The 21,501-nt window shown below is 35.2% G+C and overlaps 2 protein-coding genes across 2 annotated transcripts; one reads left to right on the top strand and one right to left on the bottom strand.

Annotated features, from left to right (window-relative positions):
- Positions 1-3,417: 3,417 nt before the first annotated feature.
- On the bottom strand, positions 3,418-5,913 carry LOC125222508 (trihelix transcription factor DF1-like). The gene is made up of 2 exons (XM_048125161.2): positions 5,501-5,913; positions 3,418-5,005 (listed from the first exon to the last, which is right to left on the bottom strand). The coding sequence occupies exons 1-2, from the start codon at positions 5,773-5,775 to the stop codon at positions 3,778-3,780; spliced, it is 1,503 nt and encodes a 500-aa protein (XP_047981118.2). The 5' UTR covers positions 5,776-5,913; the 3' UTR covers positions 3,418-3,777.
- A 13,083-nt stretch (positions 5,914-18,996) lies between these two features.
- Positions 18,997-21,373, top strand: LOC125198735 (Tetratricopeptide repeat (TPR)-like superfamily protein). Its single transcript, XM_048097024.2, has 2 exons — positions 18,997-19,216; positions 19,378-21,373. Exon 2 carries the CDS (start codon positions 19,446-19,448, stop codon positions 20,955-20,957), a length of 1,512 nt encoding a protein of 503 aa, XP_047952981.2. The 5' UTR covers positions 18,997-19,216; positions 19,378-19,445; the 3' UTR covers positions 20,958-21,373.
- Positions 21,374-21,501: the final 128 nt, after the last annotated feature.

Genomic DNA, 21,501 nt, shown 5'->3' with positions numbered 1-21,501 from the left:
AAAATGGAGTATTATGTTTCATTATAAGTGTAACAAAATTTAGTTGGTTACATGCATATGTACTGCATATTATATAAATTAATTTGTTACACATAATTATATAAAAATGTAAATAAAATTTTTCGCATGCAATAATGTAACAAATTAGTCACATCTTCAAATCAATGACACTAAATCATTTGAAATAATTTTATTTTCGTGATAATTTAATTTATAGTGTTTAAATCATTAGTTACTCTCACTTTCTAATTTTATTTTTTTTGACAACAGGTGTACCAAACTCGTCTTTGGCAGGTCCGACTAATCCTGCTCGATCAGGACTGCAGATTAAGGCCGGAATCCTCGGAGCTGCGTGTGGCGGTGTTTGAACCCTCGACCTCAAAGTCACCACAGCTCCGCACTGCCAACTGCACTACAACCCGTTGATAGTTACTCTCTTCTTTTTTATTGGACAATAAATATAAAAAAAAAAAAACTAAATGGAGAGAATCAACGTAAACATATACTCCATCCGTCCCTGGAAATTTGTCATTTATTTCTATTTTCATCCATCCTTAAAAATTTGTTACCTTTCACTTTTACCATTTTTAGTAGTGGACCCTCATTCCACTAACTCATTCTCACTTATTACATTTTATTATATAAAACTATTATATAAAAGTATGACTCAGATACCACTAATTTTTTCAACTCACGCTCTATTATGGAGTATTTCTTAAAACCCATGCCGAGTCAAATAGTGACAAATTATAAGGGACGGAGGGGAGAGAGTATTACTGTATTAGTATACACTAATGTTATTACCATCTAATTTGAAGATTTAATCATTCCCTTTTAAAAAGCTGTATGACAACACAGTAAAAGCAAAAAATGAAATTAATAATTAAAGAAAAAATTTTGTAGCTAAAAATTGACAATACATCACATGTACCCAGTACGATTCTGCAACTGAAAATATGACTGTATACCGTTATATTCATGTCTTAAAAGTATCGTCACCCAAAAAATAACAAAAATTCAATGAAACTTTCGTTTTAGTTATGTACTTTTATGCTATTTTTACATTTTACCGATCAGTAAATAATCATACGTACCCATGTTTAAAAAAAAATTATACCATGTGAAATATCGACTTCTTTATTTCATTTTCATTTTTTCAAAGGTGTGGACTACACTAGTTAATAAAATTATTAAAGGGCCGCATTTATCAGTCTCCAATAAAATTGAATAAATAATTGGTCTTCCTAGCTAATTAAAGTTGATTGATGTGGACTAATTATGGAGAAAAATACAAGTAAATTAGTTACTACGATCTACTCGAAATGGCAAGATTCACGACATATAAAATGTCTTCTCATGTCATGTTGAAATTATATAAGTTGTGAGGAAGATTTGAAAAGACATTAGAGTAAGATTTAATTTTAATTTGATAATCAAAATTCATTACTATATTTTATAATAATATTTTTTAGTCCCATTTGACCTGACTTGCAGTATTTATTTTCATATTGTCCTAGCTAGTTATGATAGTCTGTTACTATTTTCTTGACTCCATAGTTATCTTGTTACTCCCTCAATAACAGAGCGTCGAGACATAAATATTGTCAATGATTATTCCACATGCTTTGAATTTCTCCCTTCTCTCTCTTCTTTTTTTTTCCATGTACATTTATCCTTAAATACTACTCTCTCCATCTCAAATTTACTTCGTTTTACTGCTGAAATAATCCAATTTCACTAGGCACTGAGTTTATGACAATATTAACACACTTTTATTAAAAATTACCCCAATTCCCAGAAAGCTAATGAATAAAGTTTAATACGAGTAGGAAACTTTATGTTTTATAAATATAATTAAAATAAATAAATCAAATAATATAAAATATTGATTTATCTACCAATAATTTCGATTAAACTATATCGACAAAAGATATGCATATGGACATGTGGGCACATCGCATGGTACAAATTGAAGTATTACAATTACTATCTACATAACCAGCAAGTACATATTTCGACACATCACATGGGAAATTACATTTGTTGTATCATACACATTTTTTTAATGTGACTGCAATACAAATATATAGATATGCAAAATGTAATACAAACTCATAGTAGTAATTTTATTAGCATCCTAGAGTTTTTTAAATTGTCTTACTAATAGTATAACTAATTAATTAGAATAAACAAATGTACGGTATATAGTTTTATTATAGTTGATATATTTATTTCTTTATTGTAAATTGAGATTTAATGTGCATTATGAATTTGTAGTTTATAGAAAATTAAGATTCGACTTTTTTTAGTACTATTATATATACTTTTTACTTCGAATGTTTTTAGATATTATTGACTGTTTGTTAACTAAATTATTTGTTAACGGTTTAACTTTTTTTTTTTTTGTTGTTGAAAGATATATAACCTTCGAATGGTATTAGCTATTAGTGATTGTTTGTTAACTAAATTAATTTTTTCTTAAATTTATAGATAGTTAATTTAAAACTTTAATATTTTCCTAAATTGTTACGAAATGATTAGCATGTAATTTATTTTCAGTTAATTCATATTAAAAAAAAATCATTCTAAAATATTCAAAATATTCAATTATGTATGTAGGAGTATAATTTATGTACATTTATCACTACCCATGTATTATATGGAAAATTGATTTTGTTATAAACTAGTAGTATTTCTTATGTTTCCTCATTAAGAAAATTCTTGACCTATCTCTTAAGAAATTATTGTAAAATATTTATAGTCTTTTATTGTTGCTGATAAAACTATTACATGGCATCTAATAAATATAAAAAATACTAGATGATATAGATATAATTTGATCTGTTAAAATTCCCTATAATGACAATAATATGCCTTGCAATGTAGATTGACACATGCATCTCTAAAATAGTCGTCTTCAATGTCAAAGCCACTCTCTCACGTTGGGTTATTTTTCATTAATAAAACCCTTGTATATTCAGACATGCTTTTTATTTTCCATTTCAAAATGACATGATAATTTAGTAATTAAGCATGTCTCACCACTAGAAATTAATCCAGAGTAGAAATGTCATAATCTTGTAACTAGTATACATGACTAATCAGTGAATAATTATATTATATAAATATCATTCTTAGATTAAAACAAATGTATCCTTATTAAATTTATTAATCGAATCTCAATATGCTGCCATATAATTAAAAATATAGGTAGCTAGTACTCCGTTCTCAATTCTCAAAGGACTGCCAATTGTAAGGACAATTAGCTATGAACTCAATATAATTAAAAAGCCGTCTATCACACAATTAACTAGTAGTAGTAATTCCTATATGTCCGAATATCGATCACATGCATATTAGTACAGATTGTTTCAAAATTACTACTCCATCATACAAATGGAGTAAATTCACCAGAAAGAAAATGAAAAATCCAATAGCATTTAAAATTTACAGTCTAGGATGAAAAATAAATGAATAAAAGAAAAAAGAACAAAATTCCAAATCCGTTTGATGAATTTAATCTGTCCCTCAGTTTATTTAATTTATAAAAACAAACATATAGGAAAAAATAAAATAAAAAAGGTAATTAACCTCTCTTCTCCAACAAAGCAGTACTGTATTTTTAACTGTGAAAATATAATTTGTTTTCACCACCATTCATCTCAAAATGAAAATGCCAACCCATTTTCTGACTCCTTTCCTTATCTCCTCCGCCCACATCTGACACCCCCACTTGCCTTCATCTTTACTCCCCTCTCTCTCTCTCTCTCTCTCTCTCTAGCCTCCTTCCACTGCGTTCGTCACCGAAGGCGGCTGCTTCGTCGCCACCATTTCGTAATCGCCTGCTTCGTCTTCCTCGTCTTCACCTTCATTTTCATCTTCACCGTTGTTGCCGTTATGTCGTTCGCTCTCATGCATTTGCTGCTGAGGCCATTGCTGTTCGGGCTGGGCCATTATGGGCCCGAGGTTGAATGAGGGGACGAGGCTCTTGGCCCGCTCCTTGTACATGGCGTCGAGCTGGTTGAAATAAGGGCATGTTTTGGAGTCCTCGGGGCGCTTCTTGTTGCTCTCTTTTACCTTTTTGAAGTATTTGTTGATATTCTCCCATTTCTCCTTGCATCGCTTCGAGCTTCGGTTGTACCCTATGTTGCTCATCGCCTTCGAAATCTCCTCCCAGAGCGGGCCCTTCGGCCCGCTCTCTTGGTACTTCACTTCTAGATCCTTCCGCAGCTTGATCAGCGCCTCCACCTCCGCCTTCGGCCACCGCGACGAGCTGGCGGAGATGTAATCATCTCCGCCGTTGTTGTCTCTGTGCAGCGTGATGTCTAACGTTGGCTGGGGCTGCGGCGGCGGAGTGGTGGGGATCTGGAGATCGGCTTGGCCGGAGACTTTCTTCAGGAAGGAGATGACGGCGGCGTCTTTGGCGGCGGCGGCGGATCTCTCCTGGATGAGGAGATCGCGCTCGCGATTCAGCCTCGCCATTTCCTGGACGCGCCATGCCTCCTCGCGAGCAATGCGGTCGCGCTCTCTTTTCTCGAGAGCTTCTAGAAACTTCTTCTGCAGATCCTCCTGCTTCTGCACTACCTCCGCCATCATCTTCTCTAGGTAGTCCTTCCACTTCCTCTTCCGCCCCCTCCGCTGCTGTATGTCCTCGTCCGAGGAAGTCGACGACGACATCGAATTATTCCACATCGGGAGTTGAAATTGAGAAGAATTGATCGGATTCGCGATGGATATGTTCTGCGGAGGCACCACGCTTAGCGGCGTCGGACTCGCCGATGGAACAGTAAGCATTGCGGCGGAGGGAGGCGGCGGTGGATTGCTGAAATGGTGGTTATTCGGAGAGGTGTTTTCGAGAGCTTCTAATTGGTCGAAGAATCGATACGCCTTTGCGTCTTGTTTGGATGCTCGCCCATCTTTGGTCCTTTTGTGGTATTTGAAGACGTTTTCGAATTTCTCTTTGCATTTTTTAGCGCTTCGTTGAAACCCAAGCTCCGCCATTTTCCTGAACAAACAAACACCTCCTTATTCCATCCATGATTCTAAATTAACACATAAAATCAAGAGATAATTGGAAACAGCTCATTTTCCAGAATTAATGGTCCCAGAATCTGTTCACTCATTTCTACAGAATTAGTGGTGGAAATTATAAAAAAGGAAGAATTCACAGATTTTAAGAGAAAAAGAAGATGCCTTCCTTGAATCAGCTCATGCTTTTGCTAAAATTAGCAAAAACTGCCAAAAACAAACCGAAATCTGAAAGGGTGAAAGTGTGGAAACATCAGCTTCCTTGAAAGCTGCAGAATTATTGTTTATAGTGAAACGGAAAGACGAAAACCCCTTTTTGATGATTAAAAAAAGCAGCAAATTGAATGAAAATCATGATCTGAAAGATTCCTCATACACAAAATTCAACAATTCTCGAATTCGGTGAAACGACGATTCATTAAATGATAACGAAAAACAATTAAAGTTTGGAACTCAATTATTATATCCTCACCTGGAAACTTCCTCCCATAATGGCCCTTTAAGGCTTGCATCGCGAAAGCTAACATCCATGTCAGATCGAATTTTCAGCAGCGCCACCGTCTCCTGCCTCGGCCACCGGTTTCCGCCGCCAATTCTCTCATTTTCATCCACTCCGCCTCCTGCGCCGACCTCGCTGCTGCCTCCGCTGCCTCCGCCGCTCTCCTGATTATTCTCTGCCTTGGATCCGTCGACTGCGGCGGCGGCGGCGGTGGTGGCGGCTCCGATGATGCCTGAAACCCCAAGCATCGTGTGAAAAGGAGTTTTCTTCTCCAGCTAGCTGCTGTAGCCTTCCAATTACTGAATTATAAAATAAAAAAATTAAATAAATATACTATATATATCTCATATGATGGTGAATTCTGTGGGTTTTTATGAAGATAGAGAGAGTGGTGAATTTATTTAATTTATTTCGGTGGGATCTGCCTGTCAATCTCACTCTATTTTAAATGGGATAGAAAATTAGAGAAAAAGGGAAAAAGAGTTTTTATTTTATTTCCTTTTCAGCTCAGGAATCTTTAGTAACCCTAATATTCCATCTATCTAATTCTAAGTGAAATAGTAAAAAAAAATTCAGACACAAAATTGAATGTAGTATTGTATTATGGGTTAAGTGGAGAGAATAAAATAAAAGATAGAAAAAAATAGAGAGAATGATATTTCTATTTTTAGAAATGTGGTATGTAGAGTGAGAAATTCCAAAAAAAAAAATGTGTCAATTAAAGTGTGACGGAGGGAGTATATTCTTTATAGAGGCATTACCTGTAATTAGGGTTACTAATATAGCATCGGAATAGCCCGGGATACCGAGCCCGGCACGTGTCAATTTTACGGTCGACTGCAACATCTTTCTGAATCTGAACTCAACGGTAATCTCATATAATATTGATGCAACCTAATTAATATTCATTCGGTATGTACTATGGCTGTATGTATAATTTAGTTTCTACATTTGATAAAATTGCCGATGCTGATGAATCAGACTGTTTAGTTTATGTATAGCTAGTAATGTTACATGCTTAATTAAAATTTAGTGGTAAATTGTGTATATAGTATTTGATAGTGAAGCTCAATATAACATTGGAATACATAAGTTCATTTTTGCACAAGTAAATTCTGCATTTGAGAGCACCCTCGAAACTGATGAGATAGTTTAATTTATGTATGTGCACTTATATTATGTACTACTTCTATTTTAAAAAATAGACAAAATTGTAGACGACACGTATTATATGTATTTTAATATGCAATTTGTAAAAGGGAGTGAAAGAAAAGTTGGTGTAGGTGGTGTCAGTGAATTGTAGAGTATACATTAGTAGTGTTGTTAGTACTAGTATTTAAAACTTTATATTTTAAAATTGGTCTAATTTTGATAGATGATCAAAATAATAAAACTAATCTATTTTTTTTAGACATGTTCGTATAATTTTGTGGTAGATTCCATATTCGCTCGTAAAACTCGATATACCGTTGTAATACATAAATTGATTTTTGCATGTTGTTTATAGAGAGTAATATTTAGTGATAAATTCTACCTTAGGCAATAAATTCGAGATAATATTTAGTGATAAATTCTACCTTTGGTAATAAATTGGAGATAACAGAAGGGTGTCCAGTTAATGTAGGTCAGCTTTGCTTTTGGGGCATTTTGGATTTCAGTGGCTATTTTGGGTTAAACAGGTGGGTATCTTTATAAAATGTCCGAATTGCCCCTCACATGTATAGCATTGACCTTTTTATATCATTTCCCCTTTTATATTTCACTACTTTTTTTATCCAATCATAATAAGAGATTTATTTCGTAAACGGGATTATTCTCCCCATTATTTATACTGACTAAATTGCCCTTTCACGCCAACTAGTTGATAAATTTAATAATCATGGGATGGGGTTAAAAACTTTGAAAAATAATTGTTAGTACTTGTGGTGCCACGTTGTACAAGGGCCCCACATGAAATTTTCATGAAATTGAGTTTGACAAATACGGAGTATTTGTGTACTACTATTATTTTTATAGTACTGGATAATTGGCCAAAAAAAAATTATTTTTTTCAAATTCTGATTTGTCCAAAAGTTTAAATAATTTTATCTCTTCATATATAATGAAACAATATTCTTTGGATGAAAAGATAAACAATATATTGCATGCATGAGATCATATTTTTTTACCATGAAATAATTAAGAACAAATCTAAACATTCTGATTTTTCTAACTATTTTTAAAATACAAGATACCGGAACAGAATTCGAACAAACTTCGTAATTTTTATTTTTTTTAACCTTTTATATATTCTTTATTTTAAAATTTTAGTAGCAAAGAGAGGTCATTTTAAGGGTGGGATCCATGGGGTTGAATTAAACTAATTAATTATGTGTGGGCCATGTTATTTGGCAAAGTCATTTATGAGTAGAAGTAAATAGTGGCCAAATTCTGTTAGGTTGCAACCTACCGTAATAAATGGATTGGAATTTTCATCCTATGTATGATTGAACATTAGAAAATAAAATCTCATACATTAATCTAGCTGTGATACCCCACTAATCATACAATTACTGATACACACACACACATAAGCTATATAGGTATACACGAAACTCGAATTTGTCCAGAAAGAAATTATAAATTTAATGATAAATATACATGCTTGGTGTCGGAAATGATATTTTTGGTACCAAAAATTTCATATTTGAATTTTATCGATACTTCTATATATTTGAATTTATCATAGTACATAATTTTTCAGAAGTGTAGTTTATCCGTATATGTGTGGTTTATAATCCATTATATAAGAATTCGAGTAAGAAACAAATGAAAATAAAGGTTTTTACGATAGTAAAAAACTACTCTTTATTATACTATGGATACCTCTTAATTTGTTGTAAATGTAAGTTTTAAGCTAAAATTTCTTGCGTGTGTGCCAAAACGAAAATTAAATCTAATTTATAAATTTAATTCACGACATAAGTTTTTAGGTTCAAATTTTGTTTGTTAATTGTTGGCCGGTACTTCAATATACATATAATAATTTAGAGTATCCATTCAGCCTGCAGCCAGCCAATCACAAATATATATTCTTTAACAATGGGTATTAATAATAGTTAAATTTAATTTACAATATTGATTAATTTCAGGTGACAGTTTGGCTACAGTAATGCTGCCAGTGTTATGACTTAATTACAGCAATTTTAGTATTTAATTTTAGCTGCAGTTTACTTTCTCATCATTGATAGTAGTGGGTAAGCATTCAAAATTTTAAACACTACAAATAATCAGCATTTATTTTGTCCATATTCGCTGGTTAGAATATATATTCGGTACAAAGTTAGGTAAATTTAAAAAGTATATACAGTTTTTATGCTAAATAATTTTATATTCATCGGCTGATATCATTTTAATCGAAACCAATAATCTCCAAAAATTAGCTTCTAATATCCATGTTTTTTAGGATTAAGTCAAAAATATCAACCAAATAAATTAAATATACCATCGATAGACAAGCCATGTTTTTGTTTTGTAGTAGTAGTATTTTAAATATCGAAAACTACCAATAAAAACTGGACCATGAGGCAAATAAATGAAAATTAGTGGACCCATCAATAAATAGGCCATTAATTGCAGAAATATGACTATATAAGTGAAAAACTGAAAATCATACTTAATCTCTCCGTCCATAAAAATATGCACTTTGATTGAGCACATATTTTAATACATAATTGGTAAAGTATAAGAGACATAAAAAAAAGTTATTTAAATATTATTAGTAGAGAATGGGTCATACCTCATTAGTGAGAAAAAAAAGTTTCTAAAATTAGAAATTGCACATTTTTGTGAGACCGACTAAAAATAAAAGAGTTTATATTCTTGTGTAACAGAGGCCAGAGGGAGTAGTACTATTTATTACTTGTACACTTGATTAGAAAATTAAATACTCCCTCCGTCCCCGATTAATTGTCACTCTTTTCTATTTCTATTCGTCCCTCAATAATTGTCACACTTCATTTTTACCATAAATAGCTAGTAGGTCTCACATTCCACTAACTCACTTCACTCACATTTTATTATAAAACCAAAATAAAAAAGTGGGTCTCATATTCCACTAACTTTTTCAACCAACTTTTCTTTACATTTCTTAAAACCCATGCTTGGTCAAAGAGTGATAATTAATCAGAGACGGATGGAGTATTTGATTAGAGATATAATGGTCATAAGGGGTTGAAATTTACAAGATTTGTCACATTTATTTTCTTTCTAGTGTGGAACCGTTTACACAACTAATAATTTACCAACACCCTCAATGTCAACTGTATACTATAAGAAAAATAGTATTTAACACCTACATGGCTACATTGTTGAAATTTTCATAATTATGTTTCAATAAAATTAAAAAATTAAATATTGTGTTAAAAATGGTCATTCTCCTATTCAAAAGGTTTATAAAAGAAGAAAGTTATATAGTGTGTCCTACTTATTTACTTTATTTCTAGTTTTTTATTTGAGAAAAAAATGATGAGACTTAATTCTACATCTCACTATTTTCCAATAATTTTGTTTGAAGTAATATTAGAAAGTGTTAATAATAGTAATTTAAATTATAAAGTTGATCAAATTTTTATTAGTCCCATGAAGTTTTAGATTTTTTCAATTGTGTCATCTATGCAAAAGTGTTGTCCTTTGATTAGAAATGGGATGGTACGGTATACCATACTCAAAGTGTCATATTGTGTACCATACCAAAAATATTGGTATGAGAAAGTATCATACTGCACCGTACTGAACTTTTCGTTGTACCAAATTTCGGTATATATAGAATGATTCGAATACCGTTATCGTACTGGTTTTACGGTATTTCGTACATGTATACCAAATTTTGGTACGCTATACCATTCTACCATAACGTTTCTTATACATGTAAACCGAAAATAACATTTGAAAATCATTATATATCGTATATATTATAGATTCGATACGTATTGATAGGTGTGTGATCAAATACTAACTAATTTACAGTAATAACTAATATAACTAATATCAATGTTGTATGTTAAAAATATCAACACAGAGACATAAATTTATCAATCTTCTTGTGCTGATAAACTTATGTTTTTGTGTTGATATTTAAATTTTACATGTTGTATTGATATAATTATGTCTTTATGTTGATATTTTTAAAACACATAATTGAGAGTTATTAGTTATTACTGTAAATTAGTTAGCGCACTAGCGCAACCCCGTATTGATATCAGTAAATACTGTGGTATACCGATAATAAACATAACGGTATACCGAATGTATCATCATACCAAAAATATCAGTATATACCGTATTTTCGGTATATTTCGGTATAATGTTTAAAATTACATGTTTTAATAAATAAGTGGAGTATTTTTTTTCTTTTATTTTTTTTATTTATTTTTTCTTATTTTACTGAAACAATTTTATTTTTAATATCGCCAAAAAAACATTGATTTGTATATAAATGGAATTATTAAGAAAATTTGCAACTTTATAATTTAATATTTTAATTTTAAAAATTACGAAACTAATAACAATTTGATCATTGCTTCAAAAGTGTTGTTCTTCTAAGATTTATTATCCCCATAAACAAATTATTTACAACTACTATTAACCTAGTATGGCTGCAAAATTTTATAATGTGGTCATATCATATAGCCTAGATATGCATTGAGAACATCAAAATAAAAGACTAGTTCTAGAATATAGCTATTGCTTTTGTAATTTTTAGGTGACAGTTCGATGAAAGCTGAATATACTCCCTCCAGGCTCCATCCATAATTAATGGCAAAAAATACAACAAAATTAGATTGTGGTTGAAATAGAAAACAAATCGCAAAAACCCAATAAACAATCATTAATGGCGCAAAATACAATAAATAAATAAATAACAATAAAAATAATTATTACCCCGACGTGGTTCATGCAATTCATGTTATTATAGGTTGGAATACGATTATAAACATCAACATCAAATTTTTTTACAACAATAAGGATATGTTATATTGAAATTTCCTTTCATATGAAGGATAGGATAATATTCTATTCTTCGCTTCGGCCATCGGGTTGTAATAATCTCGTTACTTTATTATTACCCTTTGTATGTAATTTATTGCGGCAGTTACCTACCAAAAATAAAAAATTAAATTATATAGGTTGCAATAACGTATATTTATTGCAGACTGAGTTTGTACTTTTCTTGTTATCAATTATTATGTGCATACGACCCCAAGAAGCTACAGCCCTAGGTAGGCAAAGAACATTTGAGTGTTTATTTATATTATCAATAATGATTGGTATAATATTTATAATAAAGACACATTTGTGTTTCTTCTATTTATTGACTATAATCATTTAGTAGTACTTATTTAATAATTAATAAATTAATGGTATAAATATTTCACGAAAACATTTTAACCGGTAGAGGGTAAAATTTCATAATTTATTTTGTTTATTCACATTATATGTATATATTAGAATTATAATTAATGGTAAATTTTGGGAAAAAACACCAAGTTTGATAAACTTTTGGTCATCCCGCAACTTTAAAAAATCACAGATTGTATATGTTGACATTTGTCACAATTATCGACCCATGATGAAATTTTGGCGTGGCATGTATATGTATACAATTAAAAACTTAACTGAAGTTGCTAAATATTTTGTCCACATCAAACACAATTTTGCTCAAATTCAAAATTATAAGCTAGGTGAAATAAAGGTCAAAACTATAATGTAATTGTCTTTTTAAAAAGTTACAATATTAACCAAAAATTGATTAAATTGAATAATTTTTTCGATGGTTAATTTACCCACCACTTCCACTTATAAGTATGCAATAAAAATGAGATGAACATAACATTAAAAAAGAAAACTTACAATACTACCCCGGTTGAGTTTTGTAAAGTAAACCTTAGTGTATAAGGCCATCCGCAGCGCGCCTGACCGGACCACAACTAGGGGTCCGGGTTGGGCATGCAAGCATTGGAGGTGGGGGAGGCTGGGTCTGGGACACGCCTGAGGCCGTGCCCCGTTGCAGTCCGGCCTGACGATGCGAGCTCACGGGCCGCACCCGTTTGCGGCCAGTCCTAGCGTTGCGGGCGCTCGAGCCGGACCCGGTCCCCATTTTTATATATTTTTTTGGCCTATTTAAACTCCACCATATTTTCATTCCTTCTAAATTATTCCTATGAATTTTCTGAAATATAATTGTTCAAAAAAGTTTCCAATTTTTAGGAATTGTAATTTTAAAATTTTTAGGACCTATAACCTTTAATTTATAGGGTTTGTAATTTTGTTTTTAATTTCTAGGGTTTGTTATAATTTCCGAATGATTTATTTAATTAAAATTGTTCAACGTTTTCAATTTTAAAAGTAAAATAGTTTAGAGTTATGAATAGTGTAATTTAATGTTTGGGGCTTACATGGGACCTGAAGGGTTGTGGGAATTATTGCCTAGCACAGAAAATGAGGAAAATAATGACGTGGAGGGGACTTACAACTTGGTTCCGGGACGGGGTTGTGGATGCCCTAAGAGCATCCCCAACGGGGCGCATCTCGGGAGCGCGCAATGTCGGGCCGGGATGCAACTAGGCGCGGCCCCCGGGCCTCTCCACCGTCCCCAGGCGTGGCCTGAGCTGTGTCTCCCTCCCCTCCAATGCGCCAGGCCACAGGCCGGGACACAAGCCCGCAGTGTTGGGGATGCTCTAAGAAACCTCTAGAATCAGAATTTGTTCACTCAAAATATTACCTCATACTGTAATTAATTTAATTTCCAATTCTTGTCCCCTTATCTAAGTATGTTTTTATTTCATTGTGCATTTGAATATAATTGTTTGTAGTCGTATATTAGTAGTACTATTATATAATAACTAACATATTATAACAAAAAATTAAGAAAAAGTGTATTAGTTAAAATCAAATATGTGGTGACATATTTTATAGTATCTTCAATTGAATTGCACGATTCAAATGCGGTCCAGGTCGGGTCGGAGAACACCTGCTATAACACGATTTTTTATAATTTAAAAAATATCATTACTTCATTCGTTCATTTTCGATTTATCCATAAAAACTTGCATGTGTTTCATTCACAGTAAACAAATCCACAAAACTCATCTATCAATCATCTTACTCAACCTCTATCATCTACCATATGTATATGCTAATTTTTTTGTGAGAGAATGAAATACTCCACCTAACATTTATTCAATACAATCACTACTTTTGGAACTATATATCACGTTTTATTCATATTATACTACTATCATATTTACTCATAATCACAGTTGCTTAGACAGAAGTCATTTTTATATCAACAATGTAATTTTTAACACAATCAATTTTACCCTAGAATATCCGAGTTCATGATATAAAAATGACTTTGATTTGTTGGCATTATTTGAATTTAATATGAACAGTGCAGATGAATTTAGAACTTATTAAATTATCATTTAAATCATTAAAATAGGTTGATCAATAATTATTCTATTTATATTCTTATTTAGTGACTCGAAACAGAAACTTTTTTTCCAACAAAGTCGGGTTTAATCGTCTCAAAAAAAATACAAGCCTCATTTCAATCATTCTTCCAAATCTATCTCACAAAACCCAAACCTTTAAAAAAAACACTAAATAAAAAAACCTTTACAGCAAATAAATGCTACTCCACTTTACAAATACAACAGATCCCCAATTTGCTAAAAGGGGGTTTCTCTTTTGAAAATTCATTTTCCCTCCCAATATTCCCACTAAATATAGCCACTATAAAACACCCCACATGCGAATGTATCAATTAGGGAGTAGCATAAAGATTAACTGCTACATCTAGCACACAAAAATACCTCTAAATATATATATATATATACAGGTGCAATACTTACACGTGTAAAGATTTTAATTAGATATTTTTTTTAAATTTATAATATGGTTAATAAATACTAATTGAATCAAATCTCCAACAACTAAGCTAAGTATTTAGGGAGAGTGAGAGGGACCATATGAGTTGTCTGATAACTAAATGGGGGCACGTTGAAAAGTTACATGTACACAAAGGATTAATTGAACATGCCTGGCATGTGAAATATAGACATAAATCATGTGTCATCCATGTGGATTTTAACCCTTTTCTATTTTTATCTGTCAGCTAATTAACAACCCACCACTTTATTTTTATGTATTTAGCTTTTTATTCAAGAATCCAGATGAATAAGCAAACAAAGGTATCGAAAATAGTAGTGCTATTTGGTCTAATGGCTCTAACATTGTGCACAAATGATGTGGAATATATATTTTAGGAACAAACATATTCTAAGATTAAATATTATTCCTTATAATTGTCCCATGATTTTTCACCAACAGTACATTTGCTCTTACGCATGTATATAACTGCAAAAGAATACGCAAAATTTTAGAAAATTCGTGTTTATGCCTAGAAAATATTTGAGCATCCTGATGGTTACGTGGCACTGAAATTCATACGTCGCAATTTATATATGACGTGATTAAACAATAAAATGTGTGATTTGAAAAAAATTGTTTCTGCTTGATAGTCCAATATATATACATTGATTCTCACAATTTTTCACTCTCTGCTTAGTTATCTCTTAACACTAACAACCTTATCCCTTATCCATCCTCTCTCTTTAACAATTTATGGTACCGTCTCTTATTTTTTATCCATTTTTATTTTTATATATATGATAGCAATTACATGGAGTAATTTTTTATTTAAATTAAATATTATAAAATTCATGCATAATAAATTCAGTTAAACTCAATGGGAAATATACTGTGAAGTCATGGAAATTCAGAAATATATGGATAAACTAAATGAATTTACACCAATCACAAAATTAATGATAAAGTGTAAGTTGAATAGTAAGATGTTTCTCCGATCCTATATCTCATAATTCGGAGAGTCGAATCATTTCATGAGTAGATGGTAAAATCGTTATAAATCTATCTCAAAAAAAAGACAAACTATTAATTTGATCTAAAATTAGATGAAAATAACAGGGACTTTAGAGCATCCGCAATGGTTAATAGGCCAGCCATAGACCAGCCATAGACCAGCCATTCCCTCCTCTGCCACGTCAGCAACACTAAAAAAACCACCTGCCACGTCAGATTTAGGCCAGCCATAGGCCAGCCGCAATAAAAACAATTCAAAATATACTACATTTACGGAATTAAAATTGCGATATACGGAATTAAATTTACGACACATATACGGGAAAAATAATCCATTCCATTAAAAAAAAGTACAAAGATTTTAAAAAAAAAAGTACATGATTTTTTTTTTAAAAAAAAGGGCTTCAACACCCGAGCCCCGCCACTTTCTACTCCTCATCGCCGTCGCCGTCGCCGTCGCCGCCGTCGCCGCCGCCGCTGCCGCCACCCGTGGTATCTGAGCCCACGTCGGAACCCCCCAGCCGTGACCTCGCGATCTCTAAATCAGCACGCATGCTCTCGAGCATCTCGAAAAGAATCCTCTTCTCCGTGGGGTCAGTGGCGTTCTTCCACTCTCGGAAGACCTGTAACATCTGAGCCCGCGTTTGGTTACGCGAATGGAGAGTGTACTCGAGTGGGGCGGCTGGGAGGGCGGAGGACTGGACCTCGCGGGGCGATAGGGGGGATCCGCCCCTCGCAGCCCGCTGCGCCCGCTTCTGTCCAACCGGGCGGGGGCGACCAGTAAATGAAGGAGGGGATGGAAACTCCTCAGCATCCGGGGGGAGGTCGTGGGATCCGCCGCTGCTGACGCTGTAGTCGCCGCTATAGTTAAGTCGCTGCTTCTTCGGCCACCCAGCGTCGCACCCCGCCCGGAACTTCTCCGAGTCCTTCAGCAACAAGAAGCACTCCCAGAAGGTGAACTCCTTATACTTCCCCTCCAAGGGGAACTGACTCGCGGCTATCCTCCGGGCGTCGTCCTCAGTCTGCCCACTTTTGAGCTGACGGAGGGCGTTGGCGTACAAATTCGCAAAACGGCCCACTGCGGCCCTGGTGCGCTCCCACCCCTTCCGGACCTCCTCGTTGCTGAAGTCCTTCCCGTGCGGGCAGTGCCTCTTATAGGCAGCACTGATCTTCGCCCACATGTTGACGACCCGCTGGTTGTTCGCAACCAGTGGATCGTCGCACACCTCCAACCACCCCTTGGCCACCGCGGTGTACTCATCCTCCGTCCACTTCCTCCGGCCGGTGGCAGTGGGCTGCGATGACTCGCTGACCGCCTTCCCCTTCCCCTTCCCCCTCGTCTTCTTCCTCGGCGCGGCCGGCGTCGCTCGAACGGGAGTATCATCGTCCCCGAGATCGATCCCCATATCATGCAATGACAGAAGGTCATCGCCAGAGAACTGCGTCTCCACCGGGGTCGACGTGTGAGACGAAGCCGTCAAAAAATCAAGCGAGGGCCGATATACCGCGTCCCCTCCCGGTGACCCCTGCACCCCCCCCGGCATCCCGGGATACATGCCGTGCAGCATCCCCCCGGCATTCCCCCCTGCCACATCATCCCCATCATCTGCTGCAGCATCATCTGCTGCTGCATCTGGGGCATACCCCCCCACCCGGGCGCTGACTGTCCGCCGCTCCCCTGCCCGCCGCCCGGCATCCCCCACGGCATACCCCCCGGCATACCCCCCTGGTTCCCCCCCATCGCCCCCCCCGGCGCACCAGCCATCATCCCCGTCATCTGATTCCAAGGGATGTTAAATCCCGGGCCCATCTGCCCCCATCCAGATCCCACGGGTACTGTGGGAGTCTGAGAGCCGCTCGTCGCCGGACTGGACTCGTTGTTGTGATCCATCACTGCGATGATGCTCTTGAACAGAAAGTTAGAGAGAGAGAAAACTCGTTAAAACAAGTGGTGCAAATGAAAATGAAACGAAAATCGCGTTTATATATGATTTAAAAAAAAAAAAAATTCAAAAATCGGCGCTGGCCGATCGGGCCTCCACAATGGCGGCTAGCCGATCGGCTAGCGTTTCGGCCAGCGACGAGCGATCGGCGAGCCCACGCCGATCGGCTCGCCGATTTTGCGCTGGCCGATTGCAATGGTTCGGCTAGCCGATCGGCCAGCGCGACGAATCGGCTAGCCGGTCGCTAGCCGACCATTGCGGATGCTCTTATAAAGACGGAGAAAAAAGAAGAGAAAAATAGTAAAAATAATCCGTAGATGAGTAGTTCTATCTATTTGCTGTTTTAAGACATATGTGTGCATGACTAAATTTAGAAAGTCGCAATCTCATATCCGGACAAGTCCAAACTCATAGTAGTATTATTTTTATTATTCAGATTATATTCTAAAAATATTACTCTGAAATATTCAAATAACTCTTGATTACTTGTAAGGCCAACTTGCCGATGAAAATCGACTTAAAAAAGAGGAGAAAGAATTTGCTATGGAATATGATCCGTATAATATATACTTATATTATAATGGTGGAGGTCCCCATCCCAACTTGTAACGTCGACTTTTCAGTGAAAAACAAACTTCCAATTTATGGTCCAAATATATTAATCAGTGTATTTTATAATTCGAATATTCATATCGGTAGTTACATAGTATCACAACCACTAAAAACGCTCATTAAGCTTGTCAACTATAGTTCAAGAATATTGGTGATCATTTTTATGATTTTTTTTTTCTTTTCTAAATCATACTTTTAACATACAAGTTGCTTTTTGGGAGTGCAATTCATCCATCGTTTCTATGGACTAATGCATAAATAGGTTTGTTGTCAAATTAATTTTGCATTAAAAATTTCTTTCAAAAAAAATGTTTTGCATTGTAGTAGTAGTTTGTGCTGAAATAGTTCATCATAAAATCAACAAGAAAAAACAATGGAATTAACATATAAGAAAAAGTAAATGTTTAATCCACAACTTATATCCATTATAGAAGAAAAGCAATGGACAAATACAAGAAAACACAAGTAAATACGCACTACATATCTTAACGTTATCTACCCGTGATAATTGGTCTTACATCAGCTCCAATCCAAATAATAATCACAAAATACACAATAAAGAACACGCAAACCAAGCGAACTAAAAGAAAGAAAGAAAATTTATCACACAATAAAAAAGCAAAACACAGCAAAGCTATATAAATTTCAATCTCTAATTCTTCAGTCCCCAGCTCAATAAATAAACAACAGTTATTATAATCAAACTTCATTCTGTCCAAGACTCCAATTAAATCTCAGTATTTATTTTGATCATGTTAACATTAATATATGCACTCTTATAAACAACCAACATATTGGCCCAAATAAAAAAGTACTCCTATATATTTTTTAAAATTAAAATTCCAAAGATGTTAGTAGTTGTTTATAAGCCCATATTGCTAATCATGCAGTATTATTTAAGCCCAGCAACATTATATGTTTGGCCCACTCCATAAATTAAAATTCAACGACTTGAATGAAATAAAATAATTAATTAATTAATTTATTTATTTCTCCTTGTCCATGTCTCAGTCTCTCTCCATCCCCCTCTCCCACTATCTGATTTCAGTGAAATCGAACACTACTGCGTTGAGAGCTGGTTGATTTCAATCACCATTTCCGTTGTTTTGATTCGAAATTCCAACTCCTTTGTGGTCGTCAGCTGAATGCATATTATATGTTCGATGAAATGCTAAGCAATTGCCGGCGTGCTATAAGCAATATACAGGCGGTGAGTCAAGTTCAACCTTTTACAATAGATTGTTTTAGCTATATGAATTTCATTAATGATATGCTTTCCCTGTATTTTCAACAGCTTTTCGTTTATGTGGAGTTCTGATTGTAGTTTTTATAGTGTTTGAGTTCAATTTTTTTGTTGTTGGAGCATATTAGGTTTTGGAGCTTCACAGATTTGAGTTAATTGGAATAGAAGCAAAAGAAGTATATCTGTTTTTGAAAATATGATGCTTCTCACAGGCAGAAATTGCAAAATTAGTCAACATTTGAATATCTATAAGAGGCAGAGCGTTGCCTTGTTTTGTTCCTCAATTGAGATGGGCACAGAGATTGAAAGAGTTGTTAGAATGATCAGTGACCATCCTTTTCCCGATCAACCGCTTCGTCCCACCTTACAGCGCCAAATTCCCCCAACTGCCTTGTCAACCCCGTTTGTTGAACACGTGCTAGGTAGCTTGTTTGGTGCGCATACGAATGGCCTGAAAGCATATGAATTTTTCAAATATTGCCTTGATTGTAAGCTCTACGTTCCTAGTTCCGGTGCATTTGACAAAACATTGCATATTCTTGCACGTATGCGCTACCTTCACAAAGCGTGGGAGTTATTAGAGAGTATCAGGCGGAGCCACCCTTCCCTGCTCACGCTCAAGTCAATGAGCATAATGTTGTCCAGAATAGCGAAATCCCAGTCCTATGAAGTCACCATAGAAGCATTTGAGAAGATGGAGAAGGATATATTTCGAGGAAAGAAATTTGGCACAAATGAGTTTAATGTGCTTCTTCGAGCATTCTGCACCCAGCGTCAAATGAAAGAAGCGCGATCTGTTTTCCACAAGATGCATCCTCGGTTTCCTCCCAACACCAAGACCATGAATATTTTGCTGCTGGGATTTAAAGAATCCGGTGATATTACTGCAGTGGAATTGTTCCATCATGAGATGATCCGGAGGGGTTTTAAGCCAAACAGTGTTACGTATAATATCAGAATTGATGCGTACTGCAAGAAAGGGTGTTTTGGCGATGCTCTAAGACTTCTTGAAGAAATGGAACGTGCAGGTTTCTCTCCCTCGTTAGAAACAATAACCACGTTAATTCATGGAGCTGGGGTGGCTCGTAATATCTCAAAGGCTAAGCACTTATTTGAGGAAATTCTTAGAAGATCTCTACAGCCAGACACTGGGGCTTATAATGCTTTGTTGAGTTCTCTCGTCAGAACAAGGGATGTGCACGCCGCAGCACAATTAATGGAAGAGATGGAGACGAGAAACATTGAGCATGACAATGTCACTTATCATAACATGTTTTTGGGATTAATGAGATCAGATGGTATTGATGGTGTTTCTGCACTTTATACAAAGATGGTTAAGAAGAATTTCGTGCCAAAGACCCGGACAGTTGTTATGCTGATGAAGTTTTTCTGCCAGAGTAGCCAGGTTGACCTGGGATTGGACTTGTGGAATTACTTGGTTGAGAAAGGGCACTGTCCTCACAGCCATTCACTAGACCTCCTGGTTACAGCTCTTTGCGCCCGAGGGAGAGTGGAAGAATCCGTTGCTTGCTCTAAGCAGATGCTAGAAAGAGGTAGACTTGTGAGCGAGCGAGTGTTTCAAATGTTGGAGAGGTTTTTGGTGGAGATGGGGGAGTCAGAGAAATTAGAGGAATTGGAGTGTTTGATACAGAAGTTGAAGCAGTTGTTACCTTCAAGTCCTGCAGATAATATGAATGATCGAATATGATCAAGTTCGAACTTTGTCTGGAAGAACCTACTATTTTTCCAGAATTTTAGAAAGCAGAGGTAGCCATTCCCTCCAAAAGAACCGCCTCAGTTAACCCGGGATGGAGGCTTGCAGAACGTTCGAAAGAACAGGTAACCATTCCCCCCCAACAGAAGCACCTCAGTTAACCCGGGACGGAGGGAGTATCTGGGGAATAATGTGCAGTGATTAGTAGCTAGTTCTTTGTGACATATTAATGAGTAGAAGGGGTTGGGACATTAGACCCCATTGCTTATGATATGCTTGGTCTCAACAATTTGGAAAACACTTAATATACATGTGTTTAAGTGACCCCATTGCTTATGACATGTATCTTTGTATTGGCAATGTTCAGTTAATGATCCTCGATATATATATTTCGACAATTTTGGAATTCTTTTCACATGTCACAGTGATGGAAAAACATTCCAATGAATCCATTTTTCTTTTTTTCTTTTTTCTCTCTCTCAAAATCACAATAATATTAGTAGTAGTACTACTTAGTAAAATAATATTCTAGAAAATA

The sequence above is a fragment of the Salvia hispanica genome, chromosome 1 (genome assembly GCF_029641045.1).
Source record: "Salvia hispanica isolate PSC_SH4W2 chromosome 1, Shi_PSC_v1, whole genome shotgun sequence".
NCBI lineage: Eukaryota > Viridiplantae > Streptophyta > Magnoliopsida > Lamiales > Lamiaceae > Salvia > Salvia hispanica.
This window is presented reverse-complemented; position numbering and strand designations above follow the sequence as displayed.